At 40.5% G+C, this 27264-nt stretch overlaps 1 protein-coding gene and 1 long non-coding RNA gene across 5 annotated transcripts in view; one reads left to right on the forward strand and one right to left on the reverse strand.

Annotated features, from left to right (window-relative positions):
• eef2k (eukaryotic elongation factor 2 kinase) overlaps window positions 1–27264 on the forward strand; it is a 64408-nt gene that overhangs the window by 34360 nt on the left and 2784 nt on the right. For 3 of the 4 annotated variants that reach the window (XM_043711408.2, XM_043711410.2, XM_043711409.2), the window contains 14 exons: window positions 524–561; window positions 3589–3760; window positions 5811–5960; window positions 6460–6592; window positions 7347–7474; window positions 9117–9327; window positions 9519–9586; window positions 10102–10176; window positions 11413–11466; window positions 11628–11693; window positions 12405–12545; window positions 13322–13510; window positions 19538–19662; window positions 24759–24937. In XM_043711408.2, coding sequence (XP_043567343.1) covers window positions 524–561; window positions 3589–3760; window positions 5811–5960; window positions 6460–6592; window positions 7347–7474; window positions 9117–9327; window positions 9519–9586; window positions 10102–10176; window positions 11413–11466; window positions 11628–11693; window positions 12405–12545; window positions 13322–13510; window positions 19538–19662; window positions 24759–24937 — 1729 coding nt within the window. The remainder of the gene's footprint in view (window positions 1–523; window positions 562–3588; window positions 3761–5810; window positions 5961–6459; window positions 6593–7346; window positions 7475–9116; window positions 9328–9518; window positions 9587–10101; window positions 10177–11412; window positions 11467–11627; window positions 11694–12404; window positions 12546–13321; window positions 13511–19537; window positions 19663–24758; window positions 24938–27264) is intronic. The other variant, XM_043711411.2, reaches the window with a different exon arrangement.
• Window positions 1–27264, reverse strand: part of LOC148146607 (uncharacterized) — a 43887-nt gene that overhangs the window by 9153 nt on the left and 7470 nt on the right. The window lies entirely within an intron of this gene.

The following is a 27264-nucleotide window of genomic DNA, read 5'->3' on the forward strand; positions in this document are numbered from 1 at the left end:
TTGGTTCTTTTGAGTAGATTGCCATCGTGTTTCTTCAACTTTGGAATATACCTTGAAACAACTGTAGTGGATGCACTGTTGATCAGGTTCTTTACTCTTTGCTTCCCTCAATGCTACGCACCTTACTGAAAACCACCTGCTTCTGAGCCTGCTATAACTACCAAATCTGTTGAGCACCCGTTACATGGGATTGATGTAAGGTGATTTTGGATCTTGCCATACTCCACTTAGCTTTCTACTATCCTTGCTGAAATTTGAGCATAAAGATAGTTTAGTTTATTGTCTATTTAGATCAGTACTGTGCATGACGTACATCACTGCAGCATGCATGCTTTTACTGAATTGTGTACAGGATACAACGAAACATATGATTTGAATCCTCATTTCGTGACTTTAATAGCAAAAGAAAAGCTTATGAGAGCTTCACCAGGAATAAGTACATGACCTTCATTATACTTTTGATAAAGTTTTACAAAATTTACTAGTTTGTCTATAAGTTAAAATATACATGTTTCCCTTTCAGCCCTTTGGTCGTGGTGCAATGCGGGAATGTTACAGAACGTGAGTTTTATAGCTGTTTTGATGCCTTTGAATATTCAATATAGGTCAATATGGGTAGTGAAGGCAGGGATATTGAGTGGTGAAGTTAAGCTGTATGTTCTCTAATGTAGTTCATTTTTGTTTGCTCTGGTTGTGCAGTTAACTTATCATGTTAGTGAATAGCTTCTGTTTTATAATGTAGATAATGGAAAATTCACAGTCTTTCTCTCAAGAGAATGTAAGCAATAGTGGTAGAACTAGATGAACTGGGGCCAATCACTTCCCTTCCCTCCAAATAACAGGATTTAATACAGGTTTTTATATACCACTTGATTTTGTTTCTCCTGTGGCTTCTAAAAAGAAAACTGAATGATTCCTGTGTCCCACTGCAACAACTGTTCTGATATGGAATTAGGCAGGCCAAGGAATCTCCAATTCGGGCACATCAAAGATGGGACAGTGACATGGCTATCACAATCAAACTCATTTCCCCTGGCTTATAGAGCACAGGAAGAATCAGACCTCCAGTTTGTGGTTACTATTTACTGACTTCACCTTCTTGCAAAAGGGATTTCCAGCACCCAGTAGAACTGTGGAAATTGGGAATGCAATATTTTAAGGTGGGGTTTGTAAAGTGCAATTCGTAGCTTGAACACCACCTGCCAGCTCACCTCCCATTTTTTTATTGTAGGGGTGCCATAAAGGTGTCAGGCAACCTACCCCCCTTGATTATAATTAAGGCCTTTGAGGCCAATTAATGGCCATGTAAATGCCTTCCTTGTTGCTATTTGAACCGAAGAAGGGGAGACTCTTGCCAGATGGGTACCCCAGTAGTTTTGTTCCCCAAAGTATTTAAAATTTATAATTAAAATATTTAAATACATTGCAAAACATCTTGATTTGGAAATTAAAGAGTGTAGTAAATTGAACTTGTCTCCATACAACATGTTTCACTGTTCAGTGCCTGAATACAGCTGTAATACTTTTGATATTTCCTTATACACTCCATGTTGGGCAGACAACCTGAAGGCAAAGTATTTCCAACGAAGTGTACAGAAAGTGTAGTAGAATTGAACTTGTCCATATAAAGTGTTCCACTCTAAGGCACTTCAGTACACTTTCAACATTCTTGATGTTCGCAATGTACAAACAATCCAAAGGGTTTTACAATTCCCAACCCCTTGGTGTGTACTATGGCTGAACCTTGCAATGTGCCAGTCTGCATTTCTTTGCACTGCAAAGCCAGCAGGTTTTGGGCAGACGGAAGAGCTTCTTTCACTGAGTTAATGGTCCTTCAGTTACAATTCATGTTTATCTTGGTTTGCATTCCTGGGAATAGCCCACAGAGCACAGAGTTGCTTGGAACAAATCTCCAGAAAAGCCACCTCATCAAAAACCACTGCATCTCCCTCAAGGTCTTCTTTTCAAAGGCACATTCCAGAGGGGGGGGGTTGGCAACAATCTCTTCCTCACCGCAGCTCCCTTGGAGGCAGTGTGTAAAGACAAAAAAACTGCAGGTGCTGGAATCCAAAATAAACATGCAGGAGCCTGGAAGAACACAGCAAGCCAGGCAGCACCAGAGATAGAAAAGTCGATGTTTTGGGTTTAACTCTTCAGGAGGAACTGTGTGGCAGGATGAAACTGGACATGCAGGAAAGATGTTACAGGGAAACCTTTATCAACCAAAGCCATATTTTGCAGCCTGTTTGAAAGTTCTGATGATGAAAGATTCTGCCATATGTTTTTGACATTCTGCTTGGGAAATCATGACAGAATCTGCCATCTTTTTTTTTTGCAGGCTTTTAGAACGTTTGTGCAGACCATTACCTGACCAACTTGTTGTCAAAGATGTCTTTCTGCATAAACTTTGGCAACTTTTACTGAGTGGGCTGGTGTTGAGCAAAAGAGTGGGTGAACTTTTTAGGCATTCCACAGTGTGTTTTGGAGGCAATCTCCCATGAGGTCATAACTGCCGTTGGTCCTCACCCCTAGGTTGCCATTAATACCTCAGATTTTCACTTCTCTTCATTGGGGACTGCTTGAAGTTTCAACCCGTGGAGGCTCCATGGAGTGATTCCAAGCTGCTGGACAGCTGGTATGCGGGGATCCCTGCCATGCAAAGTAAATCTATCCCCAGAATTTTACAGTCTCTGAGAAGAGATTTTTGACTCTTCCTCCAGGGAAAGCTGTTTGCCAGAAAGGGTTCTCAGTGTCCTTCCTCTGCCATTTTCCCAGATATTATTTTGTTTCTCTTGCAAATTTGTTTATTTTAAAATCACAGTCAATGAAGATTTATTTTAGATTATTTATAGCTTTGTGAGGTCTGGGATTTCTCCCTTATAAGTAGTTTAGCTGATTTGCTGACACTTTGAAATACTGCAGACACAGAGCAGGACGTTTCTCTAAATTTGTGTCTTCATGAAAATATGATATGAATTTAAAACCTTGTCATAGTGCTGTTATGCTGCATGTTTTTAAACCGACAGTGGAAACCTATTTGCATTGCAGGATTGTAAGGCCGGGGCTTTGGATGTGCCAAGCTGTTTTGCAATCATTTCTGCACATTTCTTACATGAACTAAAATGGCATCCTTTATATAACTCTGTCTGGGTTGAATTACTTTTAACTGACTTGTATAATAGATTGCTTTAGTGTGTTTTATTTGCCTTGTCACCTGGGTGTAGATGATACTGTGTGTCTGAAGGGGAGGGAAGTGCCACCCTAGTTGTCTTTATTTATATGTGAAATTTGCTGGTGTGTCGTGTGGCTAGGCATATGAGTATGTTTAATGGGGAAGCACAGAGTTTAGGTTCTGTTGTAATGCTCCAAAAAGTCGTAATCACACATTGTGAGACTCGCCTTTGATTAAGGACCAATTGGACTAGATACTGGAACACAATCTTCAATTATGGAATCATGTGTCAATGAGGGTTCAAAGGTTTTAGAACTCCTGAGGGATTGAATGGAGCAGTTAGTGAGAAAGAATTGTCTATTTGCTGATTAGTTGAATCAAAGGCTGTATTTTGTTACTTTGTTACTTTTTATCAGGAAGAAGCTCTCTAATTTCACACGTCATCAACAATGGAACTCTGCCTCTAATTATGTAGCTAAGTGCTACTTAGATTCTGTGGACCGGGAAGTGTATTTTGAGGATGTCCGACTTCAGATGGAGGCAAAACTCTGGGGCGAAGAGTACAACAGGCACAAACCTCCAAAACAGGTGAAGAAATAGATATTAGGTTTACTGTTTAGAGAGTTCAGAATTCTGAACATGGCAACAAGAGAGAGCCAGTCAGCTCCTGTAGCCTGTTCTACCATTCGTTTTGATCATGCTTGATCTGTACTTTAGTCGTACCAGCTTTGGGTCTGTAACCCTTGATAATCTTGCTTAACAAAAGTCTTGATCATGTTATACGTCATCTCGATAATCATTTTTTGAATCCTTTTGAGACTAATGATTTAGGGTCTGTGTACAATTTAAGGAATTATGAACTGTGATGAATCTATCATAAAGAGTTACAGAGCAAGAATCTAATTGGGCGTGAAAGTTCAAATAAAGTTATGAATCGGAAGTACCATTGTAAAATGACAATCACATGACCAAAATATATGCTTTATTTAACTTTATTTAACATCTCGTTTTGTACTAACAGTGTCTACTGTCTGTGTGATAATGATTGCACTGCAAGATTAGCACCTTGTTTATCACAAACATTGTCTGAAAATAATTTGCAGATAAATCATTTGAACTTACACTGCATCTAAAAAGAATAACCTATTGAGAGAATTTATTAAACAAAAAACATGTTGAATGATTTGATTTACAGTATGCTGATGTTTTAGTAATGCAAGTAAGACATATCTCCTTGCCTGAAAATGGAAAGCACTAGAAATATTGAGTAGGTCTGAAGCATCTGTTGAAAGGACAAAAGTCCAAACACATTTCTACCTTTCTTCAGTCCTGAAGGAAATGTATATTCAACTTGAAGCCTTGACTGTGTTTCTTTCTCCATAGATGCTGTCCAATCTGCTGAGTATTTCCAGCACTTTTCATTTTTATTTCAGATTTCCAACACGCACTGTATTTTGTTTTTATTTATGTCTCCCTCACTTTGTGTTGTTAATGGAGTCAAACTGGTATAAAATTGCTATGTTCAATCCATTGAAGGGAAAACAGGGGTGTTGGATCTATATGAAAAAAATTTCCAAGGCGGGGGAAAACCATTCTTAGAAGACGTAGTCAAAATAAAGTGGACGTAATCCAGTCAGTGAGATACTACAAAACTTAGTTTCTTGTGTATCTGCTATTTGTTAATGTTAGGATTCCATGAGCACTAACTACATTTTAGTATGTTGTCCAACTGACAGTTGTGTTCACTGTTACCCTGGTTGAGACCAATGGACTCACCACAGGCAAGGGATCAACCCTAGACTTGAGTTATTCACTTATCCTATTAATATGTTCACTCCCATCAGATGAACTGTAGAAGTTAATGTTTGGCAAAATCTGTGAATTGGTGTTAGATCTGGTATCTGTCAATAAGCATGCAGGAAATGAAATTTGACATTGTCTCCACTCTATTGGAGCACACAATGTTTGCTGGTCGTCTTTAATCTTTCCTTGTCTCTTTTTTTGTTGTGAAGATGGGATTGTGTTTCATTCGCAGTTCAAGTGACCTGTCAATACTCTCAATCTAGGATTACACTATGGCTCATTGAGCAGTATACTCTGCACTGAAGATGAAGGTTGTGGGTTCGAGTCATGCTGTCTAGAGACAAATCAGTGCCCACTATCCTAGCACAGAACTGAGGGAGTGGATCATTTTTATAAACTGAGGCATCACAGGTAGACGTGAAAGATCCATGACATTATTTTGGAAAAGAATAAAGTATTCTCCCAGGTGCCCAGGTCTTTATTTATCCTTCAGCCAACTTCACCGAAAAAGATTAACTGGTCATGTGTTGCATTCCTGATTGTAGGATCTTGTTGTTTGCAAATTAGCTGCCACATTTCCTACAAACATCTCAAAAACATAATTGTCAATCAGACATATTGGAAAATCATTTTTAAAAAAAAAATGAAAAGCACTAATGTCCATTCTTTTTTCCTTTATAATTTCTCATTGGGAGGCTTGATAACCAAATACATACCCCAGAGTGAGCTTTTGCTGGCAGGAGCAATGGGAGTGGATGTTTGGGGGGACGTAGACAAAGGCAGCAAAAGTTGTTAGCAAGTGTCTTCTGCTTTTTAATTATTTTACTCTTAATAGGTTGACATTATGCAGATGTGTATTTTAGAGATGAAGGATAGGCCTGGAAAGCCTCTGTACCATTTGGAGCACTATATAGAGGGTAAATACATCAAATACAACTCCAATTCTGGCTTCGTAAGAGATGAAAATTTTCGCCTTACTCCACAGGTAAGCACGAGATTGGAAATAATGCAAAATAGGTAAGTGCTCTATTCAGCTCTAGCCAGGTAAAACTTCGTTTCTACTACCTGATGGTACTCTATATCTGAATATTTTCCAACCAGAAAAGAATTCTAAGTATATGTGTGCATGGAAAATTATACTACTTACAAAAGGATGATTTGATGTCCCTTGGGATTGATTGAAAGGAAATTGTTTCCTGAAATTTAAAGTAATTCTCCCGTTTTCGAAGGGTAGATGTCTAATTTGAAAATTCTAAATGGAGTAAGACTCCTGTTAAATACTTATTTTCTGGGATTTGGTCTGTTTTTTAAAAAAAATAACTCATGTTATGTAATATGGTATCTACTGTGGTGTGTTCAGTGTGTGAAATCTATTGTCAAATATTGTCTGTGATAATCATGTGTATTCTGAATTGCAAAATACCCTTCTGCTGAAACAAAACTCATTCATTAATCCTTCCTCTGACCTTGTCATATAATTGCAGGCATTTAGCCATTTCACCTTTGAACGCTCTGCACACCAGCTGATTGTTGTTGACATTCAGGGAGTGGGAGACTTGTACACAGATCCTCAGATTCATACATTTGGTGGTACAGACTTTGGAGATGGCAATTTGGGTAATATTTCTTTATAAACAAGTGACAAATTCATCACTGTTCCTTTACTGATCTGAGTTACTCAAACTATTTGTCGATTTTTGTATGTCTCAGTGTAACAATTTATGATAAAAAGGAAGTTGAGCTGAATGTTTTTTTTACAAATCACTGGTTTGATCAAATCTGTAGTATTTTATTATTCTGAGCACCACACTTCAGGAATGGTGTCATTTGTTTTCAAAGGGCACAGAGGAGATTTACCAGATTAAGAATATAATGCCATAGGAACAGGAGTAAACCTTTTCGGTCTTTTGAATCTAATTTGTTATTCAGTAAGATAATGGTACCAAAGATGAGGGACTGGTGTTGCATAAAGAGAGTAGAGAATCTGACATATGCTTTCAAGCTATAAAAGCCAACAGGAGATATGACAGAGTTGTTCAAAATTGTGGACAGTGGTAGCCCTCTGATACCTCACCCATAAGAGATTCCTGGACAGTGAATTGTTATGTGCTATTTGACTGTGAGGGTTTAAAAAAAAAAAATTCTCATCCCATTGACAGTGAGACTGATTGATTGCATTACTTACACTGCTGCTTCAACAAATTAGTTCAATTCAGACAAATTGGGGATCAATCCCACATCTTTCCTGGTTTGTTTAGGTCAGCTCTGCACTGAGTCATTACAACAGCTCACAATGTGATATACGTTTCTTTTTAAAAAAGGTGTTCATTTTTTGAAGAAAATTATACTGATCCAGCACTTCTCACCACAGGTGTACGAGGGATGGCCTTGTTTTTTCACTCTCATGCATGCAACAGCATTTGTAAGAAAATGGGACTTACGCCATTTGATCTATCTATTAAAGAAAAGGAAGCATTGGAACATGCACAGAATCTACTGGTCAGTGCTTTATATCATCTGTTTCTCTCTATTTCCTTCGAAAATGTAATGACTCTTGAAGGATTGCAGTTGTGGTTTCGGACCAAGTTACACTGTTCTTCATAGAGGAGCCTAACCTGTTTTTCTTGGGGGAGCCCAAATTGGGAGTATCAACTATGAGAGCATTCCAATGGGGACTGTCCAACATAAGATTGTCCAGCAGGATTAGCCATTGCCATAGCAAAGCAGGTGCTTTTTTTTTCCTGCTTCATTCTTCTAATGCCATGGTTAAATAGGTTAATCAGTCATCATGCAATTAGGCCTCGATCTACATTATTTGGTACCACATTAGTGGTTTTATCTTGAAAGAAGAGAAAAAGGACTTACAATTAAGTACCTTTATTGAACCACCATTCTATTACATAGTGCCTTTATTACTTCAGACTCAAATGGCAAGGCTGAAAATGAATTTTGGAACTGAGAATCTGAGGAAGATAAGAGGTGCAGATGGGGAGGGTAGAGAGAAGGAATTGTGTTGGGGTGGTGTGGGATATAGTAGCAGAATTTAGTTGAGCTAAATTTTGTGGAGGGTTGGGGATATGAGGTTCGCTAGTAGGATGGTGGAATAATTGAGTCTGCAAATATTTTTACTATTCATTGATGGGACGTGTGGAATGCTGGCTGGGCCGGTATTTATTACCTAACTGTAGTTTTCTTAGACAAGTGATGTGAGCTGCATTGTTGACCACTGCAGCCCATTTGGTGTAGGTAGACTCACAATGCTGTTAGGGACGGAGTTCCAGGATTTTGACTCAGCAACACTGAAGGTGATATATTTCCAAGTCAAGATGATGAATGGCTTGGAGGGGAACTTGCAAGTGGTAGTGTTTATATGCATCTGCTGCCCTTGTCTTCTAGATGGTGGTGGTCATAGATTTGGAATGTGCTGTCTAAGAGTATCTTGTAGATGGTACGTGCTGCTGCTTTTAAGTGTCAGTGGTGGAGGGTGAATATTTGTGGATTTGGTGCCAATTGAATGGGTTGCTTTGTCCTGGATTGTATCAAGCTTCTTGAGTATTGGAGCTGCAGTCATCCAAGCAAGTCCCAAATGTTCCATCACCCTTCTGAATCGTGTTTTGGACAATCTGTCAGGAGGTGAGCTGCTCACTGAAAGATTCCTAATCTTTGGCATGAACTTATAGCCACAGTAACCAATGGCTGTCCTAGTCCAATTTCTGCTTAATAGTAAGATCCCAGGGTGTTGTTAGCAGGGGATTCAGCAATGGGAATACTATTGTATGCCAAGGGGCGATGATTAGATCCTCTACTGTTGGATGCGGCCATTGCTCAGCATTTGTATGGCATGACTGTTACTTGCAACGTCAGCCTAACCATAGATATTGGACTAGGGTTTCAGCAGCAAATGTGATACAAGTGGATATAGGTGATTTTATGAAGGTAAAACTAATCTGCCTGGTTGAAAAAAATTAACATGTAACTGATTAGTATTGAGTGGAATTTTCCTAAATCAGAAAGTATACATGAGTATAGTCACACCTGTAAAATGTTCTTCAGCTTCTTGACCGATATTTGTCATTTTCTCACCTATGTATGAATGGGTGCTCCTCTTTGAATAAATATTTTTCTGTCTCCCTTGAATCAGAAAACAGCCAAAACTGTCCTTCGAGGCACAGAGGAAGTCTGTGGAAGCACTCGGGTGAGAACCATCTCTGGTTCCAGACCGCCAATTCTATCACGCCTCTCTGAGACCTCTGCAGATGAAAATTTGAGTGACAGCCCATTTGACTCTCTTCCCTCCTCCCCATCATCTTGGTGGAGTCCTAAGGAAGATTTGCTGGGGAGATCTCCAATGGGTACATTCCATTCTTTTTCAGTTACTTTGTTAAAGTGTAACGGGGTCATGATGGCTATTTTTACTGTTGTGGAATGTGGGTAATCTGCAGTTTTTTTTTAAACTGTTAGGGTTGTATTCCATAGTCAATTTCCATGACTCTGTTAAGATACTTCTGTTAACCTGTTGTACTCGCTTATTTGTTTTACTTAGGTTGGACAGTTTTGAATCAAGTTGATAATCTGGGTGATGAGCACAGTGATTCATTGGCTGAGAGAAGGGTAAAATCAAATATAAATTGTGATTGTAGTTTTTCACTTAATAGTCTGTTTTGTAGAACTAACTTCAGGTAGCTCTGTAACATAAGATGTTAACATACATGCCACCATACACACACAAGCGCTCTGCTTTTGCTTTTCTACTTCTCTTACAATTAATTAAGATTGTAGACTTCTGCATTAAGGTACATCCATTTAGGTATCAAACATTTCACCCTTTTGATGTTGTGCCAAATCCACATTAAATTGGTGCTTTAGGATCATAAAATAAAGTTCTACCCCTCATCCTTTCTAGTATTTTTTAGCACCAGGTTTATATTATCATTTTAACTCCTCATAGAAAACACTTGCACTGAAATTTGGATCAGAAAATATAAGGAGATTATTTTTGCACATCCACTTAAAAAACCATTTAACTACTTTTTGACCTGCCTTGCATAGTCAGATAACTGTTCAGCATGGACTTTTGGAGCTTTATCAGAGCCTGCTTTGATGTGATTCTTCAATTCTGCTCTTAGATGTCTGAAAATGGTGGTGACAGTGGATGTCCCAGTGAGCGGCGAAGTGATTTGGAAGGGGAGTTTGCAGATCGGGTAATAAGCAAATTTCCATTATATGGAAAAATAATGAAAGAGCTTAATGAAATAAATATGAGAGAAGCTATTTCCAGTGGTGGAAAAGTCCAAAATTAGAGATTAAGGTTGTCATTCATAAATCAAATAGGAAATTCAGAAGAAACTTCTTGACCCAGAGCATGGTGAGAATGTAGAATTCACTACCATATGGCAGTTGAGGCAAATAGTGTAGATGCATTTTAAGGGGTAGCTGGATGAACATGAGAGAGAAAGGAATAGATTACCTACAGCGTGGAAACAGGCCCTTCAGCCCAACCAGTCCACACCAACCCTCCGAAGAGTAACCCACCCAGACCCATTTCCCTTTCACTAATGCACCTAACACTTTAGGCAATTTAGCATAGCCAATTCACCTGGCCTGTGGGAGGAAACCGGAGCACCCGGAAGAAACCCACGCATACACGGGGAGAACGTACCCAGTGCTCGAGGCTGGAATCGAACCTGGGACCTGGTGCTGTGAGGTAGCAGTGCTAACCACTGAGCCACCGTGCCACCCCAATACTTCTGAATACTAATACTATATAGCAGTCAAGAAGAATAAGAATAGTTATATGAATAGAAGGTTATGCTAACAGTGTGAAATGAAGAAAGGCAAAGAGGAGCATTGTGTCATTTATAAAACACGAGTACAGACAAGTTGTGCTGACTGGCTTGTTTCTGTGCTGTAGACTCTGTAAAGCAATTGTGTAATCCCATGTATAGACACACTGTCTGCTATTTCTGCAAAAGATGTTTAATTAGGTCTCCCTCATTCCCACTGTTTGCAATTCTGGAATAGAATTTCAAATCTGCAATAAAAAATAACTTCTGCACATAATGGAAACCTCTAGCTCTGACCCAGAAAAGCTGTTGTGGCTGGGGATTCAGTTGAAGATTTTCAAGGCTGACACACTCATGAGACATAAGTATAATGGCAGGTGGATGAACTTAAGGTATATATCAAATTGAATGGTGAGGGGCTAAATCAGTTCTATCAACAGTTTCTAAGTTATGCACAATTTTATAATTATTTGGGGAAAGCAGCTATCAAATTAATCATATTTATAATTATATTTTTCAGCAAGCGTTTCTTGCTGAGACAAAATTGCACAATGCCGACCTGCTGTTTTACTTTAGTGAGAATATTTACTGTCCATTGAGTTTGTTGCTACAATAAAACACTTATCAGAATCCTGTTTTTATAATTCTGCTCAGATGAATGCAAATATTCGAAGATATTGTGAATCAGATGAAGACAGCATTCGAAGGGTATGTACTGCAATGTGTAACCAGAAGCATTTATTCACAACGGTTTTGTATTTGAAGTTCTCTTCCAGTGCACAATGTTTTTATGCGTGAAATGTATGTTTTTGTTAAAATGTTCTTTTTATTTCTTAAACCTGTTTCTTTGCCTATTGTTCTTCAATCAGGGAAATGCAAACCCCAATGGGTGCCAACCCTTACTCATCCTCAGACGCAGTCAAAAGTCTCAGCCGGTGATCATGCATGATTGCTTGGTCCTTGCATTTTATTATGCTGTGTGTATTTTATTGATAATGCATGATGCATATAGATATGTTGCAGAAAGTTTCCCTCATTTGCCCAATGGGTATAACAACCACCAAATATATTAATAAGCTATCCTAGCTAGGAAGCTGCCAGGTTTGGACACTGTTTTGTGCTGAGTTAGCTGTTCTCAGCTGAAGTAGGAGGTGGTACAACTGTTTTCACTCTTGTGTCAGGGAGGGGCACATTGGCCATGATTCATAAAAAGTGCTTGTGAATAGATTGCCTGTTTTCTATGTTCAAATGTGAAATCACCAGGTGCCTGAAGGAGTTGGAGGAAGAAAATTGATGGGAACGTTATGATTGAAATAATTTCCTGATATTAGACTTGTATTTTCTAGTCTGGCTGTTGGGCTTACCATAAGAGCTTGTGGAATCTTGACTCAGATCTGTGAAAGCAGAAGATTCATGTAATGTCATGGATATGGCATAGACAGCTGAATAATTCAAAATATTATTATTTTTATGCTGTTATGTTTGCATATGTGATTTCAACAAATTTCTGTAGTGTACACAATTAGATTTGTAAAGCAAGCAATTTATTTCTTAATCGGAGAGATAAATGCTTCAGTATATGTCGATCGTTACTTTGACAAAAATCCAAAGCCAATGCATTTATTTGGTGTGATTTTATCATTCAGGATCACCACAATGAAGATAAATGGAACCTTTACCATACGTCCAGGGCTCACATGCATCGGCCTTCATGTGTGGCTGTAGAGGTGGAGCGATTAAATGCTATCAAGCAGGAAAAGAAAATAGGGAAGTCTATTTTGGGCAAGGTAATTCTAACTGTTTGGGAATGTTCTGGTCAAAAGATTTGAGGATTCACAGATTGTATTTTGCCTAGTTTAGTACAATAAATAGTGTTTTATTATTGCATCATGTGTTGTCAAATATGAGAGTAATAAGAACAATGACATATTGGTACAGATTGTTAGCGAGAATATTTAGTGATTCGAGATTGTCAACAGAAAACACAACATTGTATGACAGGAACTTGGAGAGGGAAAGGGGAATACATTAGATCCCTGATCACATTATATATATCTTGTGGAGAACAGATGGGACAGTACTGAGAAGTTGTTGCCTCTTCCTCCCATATTGAAGCACTAGATAAGGATGCTTTTTCTGTGTTCTTATTCTGAACTTTACTCCATTCATTGGACTGTATTAGAGAGGTTCAGTATGATGATCTGACTGCAAGTGATAAGCGTGGATGTGATTAATGATGTATGTGTATACTGTTTTCTTCTGTCAGCTCTCCCTTCTACAACATACAGGGTTAGATTAATGTCACTGTGTCTTCAATCATATAATTCACCTTGACTTAAGTGAATTTTCATTCCTCTTGTTTAATTGTAATGAGTGTAACTTGTTATATGGCACAGTTATAGAAGATCATAATTATACAGCATAAAAGAGAGCCACTTAACTCATTGTGTCTGTGCTTACTGTATCCTGGAACAATCCAAAACCCACCCCATTGCTCCCTTTTCTGTGTTTATTTCCTATCTCACTGTAAATCACAAGTTAATCAATTATATTTTTCGTGCAGGTGCACTTGGCTATGGTACGTTATCATGAGGCTGGTCGATTCTGTGATAAACTGGAAGAGTGGGATCGCAAGTCTGCAATCTTCCATCTTGAACATGCTGCTCTTTGTGGAGAACTGGAAGCAATTGTTGCCCTTGGTCTAATCTACCTGCAGTTGCCTCATCATATCTTGACAGATGTCACTGGGGAGGTATGTTTGCTGTACTGTAAACAAGGTACCTATACAGCCATGTAAGGCATTCATTGGAGTGCAGAAATTGATGATTATCTTCTGATGATGTTCCTTTATTTTTAATGAAAACAAATATTTGTTGTTTGGTATCCCTTTTGTACTTTAGAAGCTTTTTTTTGTTGCGGTGTAGCTAGCAATGTATCTGATGAAGGGTTATGCCTGATACTAAGCTGGGTGGCAGGGTGAAATGTGATGAGGATGTTAGGAGATTACAGGGTGACCTGGACAAATTAGGTGAGTGGTCAGATGCATGGCAGATGCAGTTTAATGTGGATAAATGTATGGCTATCCACTTTGGTGGCAAGAACAGGAAGGCAGATTACTACCTAAATGGAATCAATTTAGGTAAAGGAGCAGTACAGAGAGATCTGGGTGTTCTTGTACACCATTCAAGGAAGGTAAACATGCAGATACAGCAGGTAGTGAAGAAGGCTAATAGCATGCTGGCCTTCATAACAAGAGGGATTGAGTATAGAAGTAAAGAGGTTCTTCTGCAGCTGTACAGGGCCCTGGTGAGACCACACCTGGAGTACTGTGTGCAGTTCTGGTCTCCAAATTTGAGGAAAGACATTCTGGCTATTGAGGGAGTGCAGCGTAGGTTCACAAGGTCAATTCCTGGAATGGCGGGATTACCTTACACTGAAAGACTGGAGCGACTGAGCTTGTATACCCTTGAGTTTAGAAGACTGAGAGGGGATCTGATTGAGACATATAAGATTATTAAAGGATTGGACACTCTGGAGGCAGGAAACATGTTTCCGCTGATGGGTGAGTGCCGAGCCAGAGGACACAGCTTAAAAATACGGGGTAGACCATTTAGGACAGAGATGAGGAGAAACTTCTTCACCCAGAGAGTGGTGGCTGTGTGGAATGCTCTGCCCCAGAGGGCAGTGGAGGCCCAGTCTCTGGATTCATTTAAGAAAGAGTTGGATAGAGCTCTCAAGGATTGTGTAATCAAGGGTTATGGAGATAAGGCAGGAACAGGATACTGATTAAGGATGATCAGCCATGATCATATTGAATGGTGGTGTAGGCTCGAAGGGCAGAATGGTCTACTCCTGCACCTATTGTCTATTGAAACGTTGAATCTCTTGCTCCTGGTGCTGCCTGACCTGCTGTGCTTTTCCAGCACCACACTTTATCGACGCTGACTCTCCAGCATCTGCAGTCCTCACTACCTCCTCATCATTCTCCCAACCTTTTCTACACTACAATAAAATGGGCAAGATACCTCCACTTGACAGTAATTAATGAATCTAATGAGGAATCTCAGGGGAGAGATTTCTTTTAACCTGGAATGGAACACTGCAACACAAGTAATTAAATTAACAGTTCAGATGCATTTAAGCAATAACAGTATAGAAACCAATATAGGAATGCAAAATATAAGAACAAGAATAGGTCCGTTGAACTTGCTCTACCTTTTAACAAGATCATGGCTGATCTTTTGGATTAGATTCACTTCCCTACATTATCCATGATCCTCTTACTGTCCAAAGTTCTATTCATTAAAGTCTTGAACATATTTAATGACTGAGCAACCACAGCTTTCTGTGATATGATTCAAAATCATTTGAGTAGAAAAAATTTCCTCATCCTGAGGAAAAATGATTATTCCTCTATCTTGAGACTTTGTCCTTTGTATCTAGACTCTCTGTCAAACCTCAGCATCTACCCTGTCAAGCTCTCTAACAATTTTGTATGTTTCAGTTAGTTCATCTTTCATTCTTCTAAACTCCTTAGAGTATAGACTAATAGGACATATTCCTCATCACAGAAAGGCAAATATATTTTTCCTTTTAGATAAGATGACCCAGACCATACAGTAATCCAGTTTTGATTTTCCCATTTTTCTTCCTCATAGCTTGCTGTACCTGCTTTGTTTAGAAGTACACCCAGTTCCATTTTGTGTTCCAGCACTTAACTTCTTCGCCTTTTAATTTGAAAAGAAATTCTTCCCATCAAAATTATAATAATTCCACAACTCCACATTATACTCTATCTACTACTTTCTTACCCAAACACTGAATTAATTTATATCCTTTTGCAGCCTCCTGATGAAAAGGTTTTAATCAAATAAGTGGATCTGCAGGGCAAAAATCTTAAAATTCCGTTGAAGAAAATTGTTTTCGCACACATTTCTTTCCTACCTAACTTTGTATCATCAGCAATCTTGAACAGTTATGTCCAGTCCCCTCATCTGATCAGTATTTGTGACCCAGCTATTTGCAGTCTGTGTCACTGATCGGTGCAGCATTCTTTTAATTACAGTAACAGGTTTTCTGTCAGTTAACCAATCTCTGGTCCATGCTGTCATGATTTGCTGGGGAGAGTGTGCTGACATCAAGCCACACTGTTTCTGGAGTTCGCACAAATGGAAAAGTGTAATTAGCTACAAAAGCCCAATTTACGTGACTGTCTGATTCAGGTTAAAAGATATACACATCAGGCTTTAGTCATTAATATGAAAATGACTGATTATTGTCTTCAAACTGATTTTCATAACCAGTGGTGGCAAAAAAAGGAAAACTAGAATACTAATTTATGGCTGCAGTATACAAATCAAACTTTACTCTTTTTAAACTACGTGTGTGTGTGTGTGTGTGTGTGTGTGTGTATACACACACACGCAAAACAAAAATACAATGTGTAAACAGAAAAACAGGGAAAACAGACTTGTTCTTTATAAACAGTCCAAACCTCTAAACTGGATGGATTGTTCTCACAAGTGGTGAGCATAATTCCAGTAAAACTATTGGTGGCATGGTGGCTTAGTGCTACCTCACAGCGCCAGGGACCCGAGTTTGATTCCAGCTTAGGGCGACTATGTGGAATTTGCACATTCGGTGTGAGTTTCCCCTGGGTGCTCCGGTTTCCTCCCACAGTCCAAAGATGTGCAGATTAGGTGTATTGGCCATACTAAATTATTGTTGTGGTTCTGTTCGCCGAGCTGGGAATTTGTGTTGCAGACGTTTCATCCCCTGTCTAGGTGACATCCTCAGTGCTTGGGAGCCTCCTGTGAAGCGCTTCTGTGATGTTTCCTCCAGCATTTATAGTGATTTGTATCTGCCGCTTCCGGTCGTCAGTTCCAGCTGTCCGCTGCAGTGGCCGGTGTATTGGGTCCAGGTTGATGTGCTTATTGATTGAATCTGTGGATGAGTGCCATGCCTCTAGGAATTCCCTGGCTGTTCTCTGTTTGGCTTGTCCTATAACAGTAGTGTTGTCTCAGTCAAACTCATGTTGCTTGTCATCTGAGTGTGTGGCTACTAAGGATAGCTGGTCATGTCGTTTCGTGGCTAGTTGGTGTTCATGGATGTGGATCGTTAGCTGTCTTCCTGTTTGTCCTATGTAGTGTTTTGTGCAGTTCTTGCATGGGATTTTGTATACTACGTTGGTTTTGCTCATGCTGGGTATCGGGTTCTTCGTCCTGGTGAGTTGTTGTCTGAGAGTGGCTGTTGGTTTGTGTGCTGTTATGAGTCCTAGTGGTCGCAGTAGTCTGGCTGTCATTTCAGAAATGTTTTTGATGTATGGTAGTGTGGCTAGTCCTTTGGGTTGCGGCATGTCCTCATTCCGTTGTCTTTCCCTTAGGCATCTGTTGATGAAATTGCGGGGGTATCTGTTTTTGGCGAATACATTGTAGAGGTGTCCTTCTTCCTCTTTTTGCAGTTCTGGTGTACTGCAGTGTGTTGTGGCCCTTTTGAACAGTGTCTTGATGCTAATTCTTTTGTGTATGTTGGGGTGGTTGCTTTCGTAATTTAGGACTTGGTCTGTGTGTGTGGCTTTCCTGTATACCTTTGTGGTGAATTCTCCGTTTGGTGTTCTCTGTACCATCACATCAAGGAATGTGTCAATGTATAATTTCGGTTACATCACACTGCAAATTTTTGCTATAAATTCTGTGTTACGATCGAGCCCTCCACAATCACCTGATGAAGGAGCGTCGCTCGGAAAGCTAGTGTGCTTCCAATTAAACCTGTTGGACTATAACCTGGTGTTGTGTGATTTTTAACTTTGTACACTCCAGTCCAACACCGGCATCTCCGAATCTTGTCTATTTATCCTATCCATGCCCCTCATAATTTTGTAAACCTCTATAAGGTCACCCCTCAGCGTCCGACGCTCCACGGAAAACAGCCCCAGCCTGTTCAGCCTCTCCCTGTAGCTCAGATCCTCCAACCCTGGCAACATTCTGGTAAATCTTTTCTGAACCCTTTCAAGTTTCACAACATCTTTCCGATAGGAAGGAGACCAGAATTGGAAACAATATTCCAACAGTGGCCTAACCAATGTCCTGTACAGCATGACGTCCCAACTCCTGTACTCAATACTCTGACCAATAAAGGAAAGCATACCAAATGCCGCCTTCACTATCCTATCTACCTGTGACTCCACTTTCAAGGAGCTAAGAACCTGTACTCCGAGGTCTCTTTGTTCAGCAACACTCCCTAGGACCTTACCATTAAGTGTATAAGTCCTGCTAAGATTTGCTTTCCCAAAAAGCAGCACCTCTCATTTATCTGAATTAAACTCCATCTGCCACTTCTCAGCCCATTGGCCCATCTGGTCCGGATCAATTTGTAATCTGAGGTAACCCTCTTCACTGTCCCCTACACCTCTAATTTGTGTGTCATCTGCAAACTTACTAATTGTACCTCTTATGCTCGCATCCAAATCATTTATGTAAATGACAAAAAGTAGAGGGCCCAGCACCGATCTTGGTCACAGGCCTCCAGTCTGAAAAACACCTCCACCACCACCCTCTGTCTTCTACCTTTGAGCCAGTTCTGTATCCAAGTGGCTAGTTCTCCCTGTATTCTATGAGATCTAACCTTGCTAATCAGTCTCCCATGGGGAACCTTGTTGAACGCTTTACTGAAGTCCATATAGATCACATCTACTGCTCTGCCCTCATCAATCTTCTTTGTTACTCCTTCAAAAAACTCAATCAAGTTTGTGAGAACATGATTTTCCCATGCACTAAGCCATGTTGACTATCCTGAATCAGTCCTTGCCTTTCCAAATACATGTACATCCTGTCCCTCAGGATTCCCTCCAACAACTTGCCCACCAAGAGCATTTCTAAGTGATCAATATGTTTGTATATTTCTAGCGAGTTTACACATTCGTTTTCTTTGTTAATGTCTTCTTGGTCATTCTTTTTTAAATTTTAAAACCTCCTGATCCTCTGGTTTATTACTCCTTTTGGCAATATTGTAAGCTTCTTCCAAACTAACACTTAATGCCACACTTCTCGATTCTGATCTCGAGCATCTGCAGTCCTCTCACCATCCTTATTTTCTGTAGTTAGCCGCAGTTACACCACTTTCCCATGAGTGCTTATTATCTTCAAGGGCATCTGTATTTAATGAGTGTTCAGAATTATTTCTTCAAATGTTTGTTTTTGGTTGTTAACCCTTGTATCTTTTAATCTAATTTCCCAGTTAACTTGGGCAGCTTGCCTCTCAGTTGCCTGTAATTTGCTTTAGTTAAATTTAAAACCCTAATTTCAAATAGTTCTCAAATCTAATAGGAAACTCATCATCACACAAACCCAGAGGATCCTTAACTACTTGATTTACTACATAACAGTATCACACTGCACAATATTATTTCTAAGATAGCTTATTGCTTAGTTGGGTCCTCAAAATGTTGTTCTAGGAAACTTCGAGATTTTCCTCTGAACTCATCCTCTGATCTACTTTTGCCAATTTGGACAGCACACAATAATGTTTAAGGTCATCTTTAATAGCATTGCCTCAATGTGTTCTTATAAGTTGCTAATTTATACACCGTCTAACAATATTACTGTAAGGGGGCCTATTTTCGTACAAAATATATCTATATGCTGGTAGGGTGAGCTGAGTCAGAGTAGGCCCATTTGCTACATAATTGCATGCAGCTTATTTTTGAGCTGAAGACTCAATGTAATTCCTTGTAAATTTGCATAGATTAGCAATTAAAGTAAATCCATAATCCTATGAACAGGATACTGAACAGAACCGGCAGAGAGGCTTTGACTACTTGCTGATGGGTGCAGAAGCAGGAGATCGTCCATCCATGATTCTTGCAGCTCGAGCCTTTGATACTGGCATCAATCTGAGTCCCAAAAGGTACAGCTCCTTTTTTTCCCATTATTTTATTGCTGATAACTTTATCATTGTTTTTGGAAAAATTATTGTCTTTCAACTGGCACAGAGCCCTTGCACAGAATATTTTTAAGACTTCATAAGTCCTATACCACCTTCTTGTTGACATATTCTGTAATAGAATAAAGAACAAAGCAAATTTACAGCCCAGGAATAGGCCCTTTGGCCCTCCAAGCCTGTGCTGATCCAAATTCACTGTCTAAACCTATCGCCCAATTCCTAAGCATCTGTATCCCTTTGCTCTCCACCTACTCATCATCTGTCCAGACGTACCTTAAGTGAATTTACCGTGCCTGCCTCTACTACCTCTGCTGGTAATGCGTTCCAGGCACCTACCACCCACTGTGGAAAGTAGTAGCCGCATATATCCCCCTTAAACTTTTCTCTCCTCACTTTGAACACGTGACCTTTCGTTATTGAATCCCTCCCCCTGGGAAAAAGGTTACCTCTATCCACCCTGCCTATACCCTTCATGATTTTGTGGACCTCAATCAGGTCCCCCCTCAGTCTCCTTTTTTTACTAATAAAAACAATCCTAACCTACTCAACCTCTCTTCATAGCTAGCACCTTCCATAACAGGCTACATGCTCATAAACCTTCTCTGCAACCTTCTCTGCACCCTCTCTAAAGCGTCCACATCCTTTTGGTAATGTGGTGACCAAAACTGTGCATAGTATTTTAAATGCGGCCAAACCAAGGTCTTGTACAATTTTAACATGATCTGCCAACTCTTATACTCAATACCCCACCTGATAAAGGCAAGCATACCATATACCTTCTTGACCACTCTATCCACATGTGCAGCCACGTTCAGGGTACAATGGACGATGTCTCTGCTCATCAAATTTTCCCAAGGCTCTTCCGTTTACAGTATAGTTCGGTCTAGAATTAGACTTTCCAAAATGAATCACGTCACATTTGTCCGGATTATAGAGTCATAGAGATGTACAGCATGGAAACAGACCCTTCAGTCCAACCCGTCCATGCCGACCAGATATCCCAACCCAATCTCGTCCCATCTGCCAGCACCCGCCCATATCCCTCCAAACCCTTCCTATTCCCATCCAAATGCCTCTTAAATGTTGCAATTGTACCAGCCTCCACCACATCCTCTGGCAGCTCATTCCATACACGTACCACCCTCTGCGTGAAAAAGTTGCCCCTTAGGTTTCTTTTATATCTTTCCCCTCTCACCCTTTAGTTCTGGATTCCCTGATCCCAGGGAAAAGACTTTGTCTATTAATCCTATCCATGCCCCTCATAATTTTGTAAACCTTTATAAGGTTATCCCTCAGCCTCCGACGCTCCAGGGAAAACAGCCCAGCCTGTTCAGCATCTCCCTGTAGCTGATTGAACTCTGTTTGAATGTTTAAATTATGTTTTCTTTTATTTGCTAGAAGTCTAGGCACATGATGATTGGCAGTATCACTTATGATGCATTTTGTGATCATAGTTTGTCAGTAATCACTTTTGCACTGAAAACTGATCTGTTAAGCAGAGCACCCGAGGGATTGCAGTGCTGTGAAACTTGCAAGGAAGGAGAGAAAACTAACTGGTTGGGATTATGGGTTGGTCTGAAACCTAAATCCCCTCTGAATGAATGAAAGGGAAGTTCAGTAACTGATAAAGTACAATCAGCAGTAAAACAAGAAACCTAAAGTTTGATCAGCTAAACATTAGTTCTTTGAAGAAAGGTATGCTACATATGTATGCTGATTGTGTAAAAACATACAGCACAGTTACTCTGTCCTTGTGCAGATACCATTTGGATAACTGTATGTAAACAAAAAACAAATCATCTGGACTATGAACTCAGAGTTTCGGTCTGGTGCCTGACTAATCTAGATAAGGCAAATCTATTTATGAGCTGTGAGATTTCAAAATATACAGTTTAGATGCTTCCTCCATTTATTCGATTCTCTATTTATATTGAAGGAACAATTAAGAATTTTAGCTAATGCCCTCCTCTCAATCAGATGACTTGAGGGTGTTGGTAAGGCTGGTAATCCTTTGGCATGGTGGAGAGCCTATTTGAAGGTGGAGAGCCAACAGGATAACTCCCATCCTTTCTTTTCCTGATGTCCATGTACTTGGCAGCTAAGTCTGCTGTGCAGCAATCAATATTGTGAGCCTCATGATGAATTTTTTGAAGCAGCAGAAGAGTGAAACCAAGCAGTTTAGGGAAGGAATTCCAGAGTTTGGGGCCTCGATGAATGTTGACATGACCATCATTTCGGGTGGCATCGTAGCTCAGTGGTTAGTACTGCTGCCTCACAGTGCCAGGGACCCAGATTCGATTCCAGCTTGGGTGACTGTGTGGAGTTTGTACATTCTCCCCGAGTTTGCATGGGTTTCCTCTGGGTGCTCCGGTTTCTTCCCATAATCCACAGATGTGCAGGTTTGGTGAGTCGGCCATGCTAAATTGCCCATAGTGTTCAGGGATGTGTAGGTTAGGGGTAATAGTCAGGAGGTGTGTAGAGTGATCGGTTAGGGGAATGGGTCTGGGTGGGTTACTGTTCGGAGGTTAGGTGTGGACTTGGGATTACTCAGTAGGGATTCTGTGATTAACAGTGAAATGAAAGATTTAAGAAGTTTAAAGAACCAGACTACAGGACTCCATGAGATCTGGGAAAGGTTACAGAGGTGGGATGGAGTGTTTCATAGATATTCTGAGCATAGTAGGAAGCCATTCAGTCTATTGTGTTCATACTGGTCAATGAAGATCTGTATACACTTACCACATTTTCCAGCTCTTTTCTCTTGGCCCATGGCCCTGGAATAAATTATTTAAAAACTGTTTTAAATATTTTGAGAGTTTCAGACTCGGCCACTTCTTTTAGGCAGGGTGTTCCAGACTCTCATCCTCCACTGGATGAAAATAATTCTTCGCAACTTCCTCTTGGCCTTTTATATTTAATCTGTGCCCCATTCTAATGGAAGAAGTGCCTCTCTATGCCCTTCATAACCTTAAACATATTTAACAGGTCCCCTCTAAAACTTTGCTGTTCCAAGGAAAATAGTGTCAGCTTATATAATTTTTTTTCTCATAACTCAGACCATCCACCCAGGAGGCATCTTGGTAAATCTCCTCTGCACTCTCTCTAGTGTCATCAGTTCCTTCTTGAGATGTGGCAACGAGAACTGCATGCACTACTCCTAGTTGTGACCTAACCAGCATTTTATAGTTCCAGCATAACCTCCCTGCTCTTGTATTCTATCCCTTGGCTAATGGAGGTAAGTATCCCATATGATGCCTTAACCAGCTTATCAACCTGACTTGATACCTTCAGGAATCTGTGGCTATGCACACCAAAGTTCCCCTGATCTTTAGTACTTAACAGGCTCCTACCATTGCTTTGTCAGCCCTCCCAAGTGCGTGGCCTCACTGTTCTGGGTTGAAATACATTTGCCACAGCTCTGCCCAGCTGACCAGTCCATTGATATCCTCTTGCAGTGTACAGTTATCCTCCGCCTGATTTACCACTCTTATCAATTCAAAGTTTGAGAGAAGATTTGTAGCTCGGGTGCTCGTTGCTGTGGTTCTGTTCGCCGAGCTGGAAGTTTTTGTTGCAAACGTTTCGTCCCCTGTCTAGGTGACATCCTCAGTGCTTGGGAGCCTCCTGTGAAGCGCTTCTGTGGTGTTTCCTCCAGCATTTATAGTGGCCTGTCCCTGCCGCTTCCGGTTGTCAGTTTCAGCTGTCCGCTGTAGTGGCCGGTATATTGGGTCCAGGTCTATGTGTTTGTTGATGGAGTTTGTGGATGAGTGCCATGCTTCTAGGAGTTCCCTGGCTGTTCTTTGTTTCGCTTGTCCTATAATGGTAGTGTTGTCCCAGTCAAATTCATGTTGTTTGTCGTCTGCGTGTGTGGCTACTAGGGATAGCTGGTCGTGTCGTTTCGTGGCTAGTTGATGTTCGTGGATGCGGATCGTTAGCTGTCTTCCTGTTTGTCCTATGTAGTGCTTTGTGCAGTCCTTGCATGGGATTTTGTACACTACATTAGTTTTGCTCATTAGGTTGCTGAAACTGACAACCGGAAGCGGCAGGGACAGGCCACTATAAATGCCGGAGGAAACACCACAGAAGCGCTTCACAGGAGGCTCCCAAGCATTGAGGATGTCACCTAGACAGGGGACGAAACATTTGCAACAAAAACTTCCAGCTCGGCGAACAGAACCACAGCAACTCTGATCAATTTTCATGGCATCTGTAAACCTCTTGATCATGCCCCTACATTTAAATCCGAATTGTGAATGTACACCCCAGCACTGAACCTTGTAGGTTGCCACTGGAAACAGACTTCCAACCACAGAAACATCCCTCTATCCTCACCATTTGTTTCCTCCTTTTCAGCCTTTTTTTAAAATACAGTATGCCATTGGATCCCGGGGGCTGTGTCCTGATGAATCTGCCATGAAGTAACTTATCAAAAGCTTTTGCTAAAGTATGTATAGACCACATCCAATGCATTACATCAACTCTCCAAGTCACCTTGGCAAACAAAAATTGATCAGTAAGACAACAGAGGGATTTTAAACCGATCATAAGTTGGGCTTCAAGCCTTGAAGCTGGGATTATTCTCCTTTTCAAGGAGAAAAGGTTAATGGGAGACCGAACAATGGTACTCAGAATTGGGGCGATTTTCGTGGAGCAAGTAGTGGAAAAACTGTTTACCCTCGTAAGTTGGTAATAACTAGAGGCATTAGATTTAAAATAACTGTCAGAACAGAGCATTACGATCAAGAAATGTGTCAACTGAAAGAAACTTTCAAACAGCAATTTGGACATGTCACTTTCAGTTGGCTGATTTGGACTGTCTGTAGTCTGTGGGCTACAGATAAGGTATTGGACTAAAAAGGTACCTCTTTTAAGGAGCCTACAATGGCACAATAGGTTGAATGGATTCTTTCTGTCCTGTCTTAAAACCTAGGAAAAGCTTCCTGCCCTTTTGACCAATGCCGCACTGACACATATATTAGCTAGAAGGCCACTTGGGTTTATTTAATTCTTATGGCCTCTGTAGCATTGGTTTAATGTAACTGCTCTTTTCATTGACATCGCAGGACCCAAGACTGGAAGGAGGCTTTGTATTGGTACAGTGCTGCTCTGAACATGACTGATTATGATGAAGGTGGAGAGTATGATGGCACAGGAGACGAACCTAAATATTGCCTTCTAGCTCGAAAGGCAGAAATCCACATGACAGGAGGGTTTGGTGTGGAACCAGATCCACAGAAAGCAGGTAGAATAAAGATATCAGCATTAACCAAACAAACTGAGCAGGAAATAATCTAAAAATAGCAATTGTCTGATACTTTGTCCCTTTTAATGAATAATTGTCAAGTTCAAGTTTCAATTAGATGTGTAACACTGTCTAAAGGCTATTATTGATTCTATTTTTAAATCAGATTACAGGCCTCTTCCAGTCGTTCAGTCCTCTGGGAACTCTGCACCTCTTCAGCTCTGGCCTCTACAGTTTTCTTCACCCAACCAGTGGTTCATATGAAATTGGCTACCCACACTCTGAAATTCTCTCCCAAATCACCTGTCTTTCCTTTGAGATACTCTATTATACTTACCTCTGTGACTTCTTTTACTCAGCTGCCCTGATATCTCCTTTGTGTGTCTCATTGTTACATTTATTTTATTTGAAGCACCTTTGGAAATGTGCTATATAAATATCTATTGTTAATCTTGGGATTTTATGCTATATAAGACTTATTTAATGATAGAGTCATAGAGATGTACATCACGGAAAGAGACCCTTTGGTTCAACTCGTCCATGCTGACCAGATATCCCAATCCAATCTAGTCCCACCTGCCAGCACCTAGCCCAAATCCCTCCAAACCCCTCCTATTCATATACCCATTGAAATGTCTTTTAAATGTTGCAATTGTACCAGCCTCCACCACTTCCTCTGGCAGCTCATTCCATACACGTACCATCCTCTGTGTGAAAATGTTGCCCCTTAGGTCTCTTTTATATCTTGCCCCTCTCACTCTAAGTCTATGCTCTCTAGTTCTGGACCCCCCCCACCCCAGGGTAAAGACTTGGTCTATTTATCTTATCCATGCCCCTCATAATTTTATAAACCTCTATAAGGTCACTCCTCAGCCTCCGACACTTCAGGAAAACAGTCCCAGCCCGTTCAGCCTCTCCCTATAGCTCAAATCCTCCAACTCTGGCAACACCCTTGTAAATCTTGACTGAACCCTTCCAAGTTTCACAACATCTTTCCGATAGCAAGGAGACCGGAATTACACACAATATTCCAACAGTGGCCTAACCAATGTCCTGTACAACAGCAATATGACCTCCCAACTCCTGTACTCAATACTCTGACCAATAAAGGAAAGCATACCAAATGCCTCCTCCACTATCCTATTTACCCGCAAATCCACTTTCAAGGAGCTATGAACCTACACTCCAAGGTCTCTTTGTTCAGCAACACTCCCTAGGATCTTACCATTAAGTGTATAAGTCCTGCTAAGATTTGCTTTCCCAAAATGTAGCACCTCCCATTTATCGAAACTCCATCTGCCACTTCTCAGCCCGTTGGCCCATCTGAACAAGATCCTGTTGTAATCTGAGGTAACCCTCTTCGCTGTCCACTACACCTCCAATTTTGGTTTCATCAGCAAACTTACTAACTGTACCTCTTATGCTCACATCCAAATCATTTATGTAAATGACGAAAATTAGTGGACCCAGCACCGATCCTTGTGGCACTCCACTGGTCACAAGCCTCCAGTTTGAAAAACATCTCTCCACCACCACCCTCTATCTTCTACGTTTGAGCCATTTCTGTATCCAAATGGCTAGTTCTCCCTGTATTCCATGCGATCTAATCTTGCTAACCAGTCTCCCATGGGGAACCTTGTCAAATGGCTTACTAAAGTCCATGTTGATCACGTCCACTGTTCTGCCCTCATCAATCCTCTTTGTTACTTCTTCAAAAAAACTCAATCAAGTTTCTCATTGAAACGTAAGATTTTTCAGGCTGATAGATTCTTGATCAGTTGAGGAATCGAGGGTTATGGGGGGTAAACGCAGGAAAGTGGACTTGACAAATGTTGGATCAGCCATGATCCTATTTAATGGCAGAGCAGCATGAGGGGCCGAATAGCCTACTCCTGTTCTTACTTCTGATGTTCTAATAATTGCAGAGGTGTCAGCACAGTTTGGAATTACCACAGAAGCATTTCTGCACAGATAACAGTAAGGGATTGCATCTGGACCACCTTCAGCATTGGTCTGAACGTTGAAGCAGAGTTACACCAAAATAATTCTTCATTCGTTTCTCCGATGCCAAATGATCTGCTGTTTATTATCTGAGATATTTGCATCTTTGTTCAATATTCTTGTGAACATTAACATTTTATTTTGAAGTAACAAGGCTTCCTGGATGCTTGATGATGCCCCAGCCTGAGGATCTATACAATTGCGCACAATCAATTAATGTCAGAATTCAAGTCTGAAGTGCTAACCAAAATGTAACGTCCTAATTTGTTGTACTGTTCACACTCTGATATCTCAGTTTTGCCTTGTAAACTGCCTGAGATTTCTAC

This window comes from Chiloscyllium plagiosum, unplaced genomic scaffold, assembly GCF_037043375.1.
Source record: "Chiloscyllium plagiosum isolate Xiang-an unplaced genomic scaffold, Cpla_swu_hap1 HiC_scaffold_20, whole genome shotgun sequence".
Classification (NCBI taxonomy): domain Eukaryota; kingdom Metazoa; phylum Chordata; class Chondrichthyes; order Orectolobiformes; family Hemiscylliidae; genus Chiloscyllium; species Chiloscyllium plagiosum.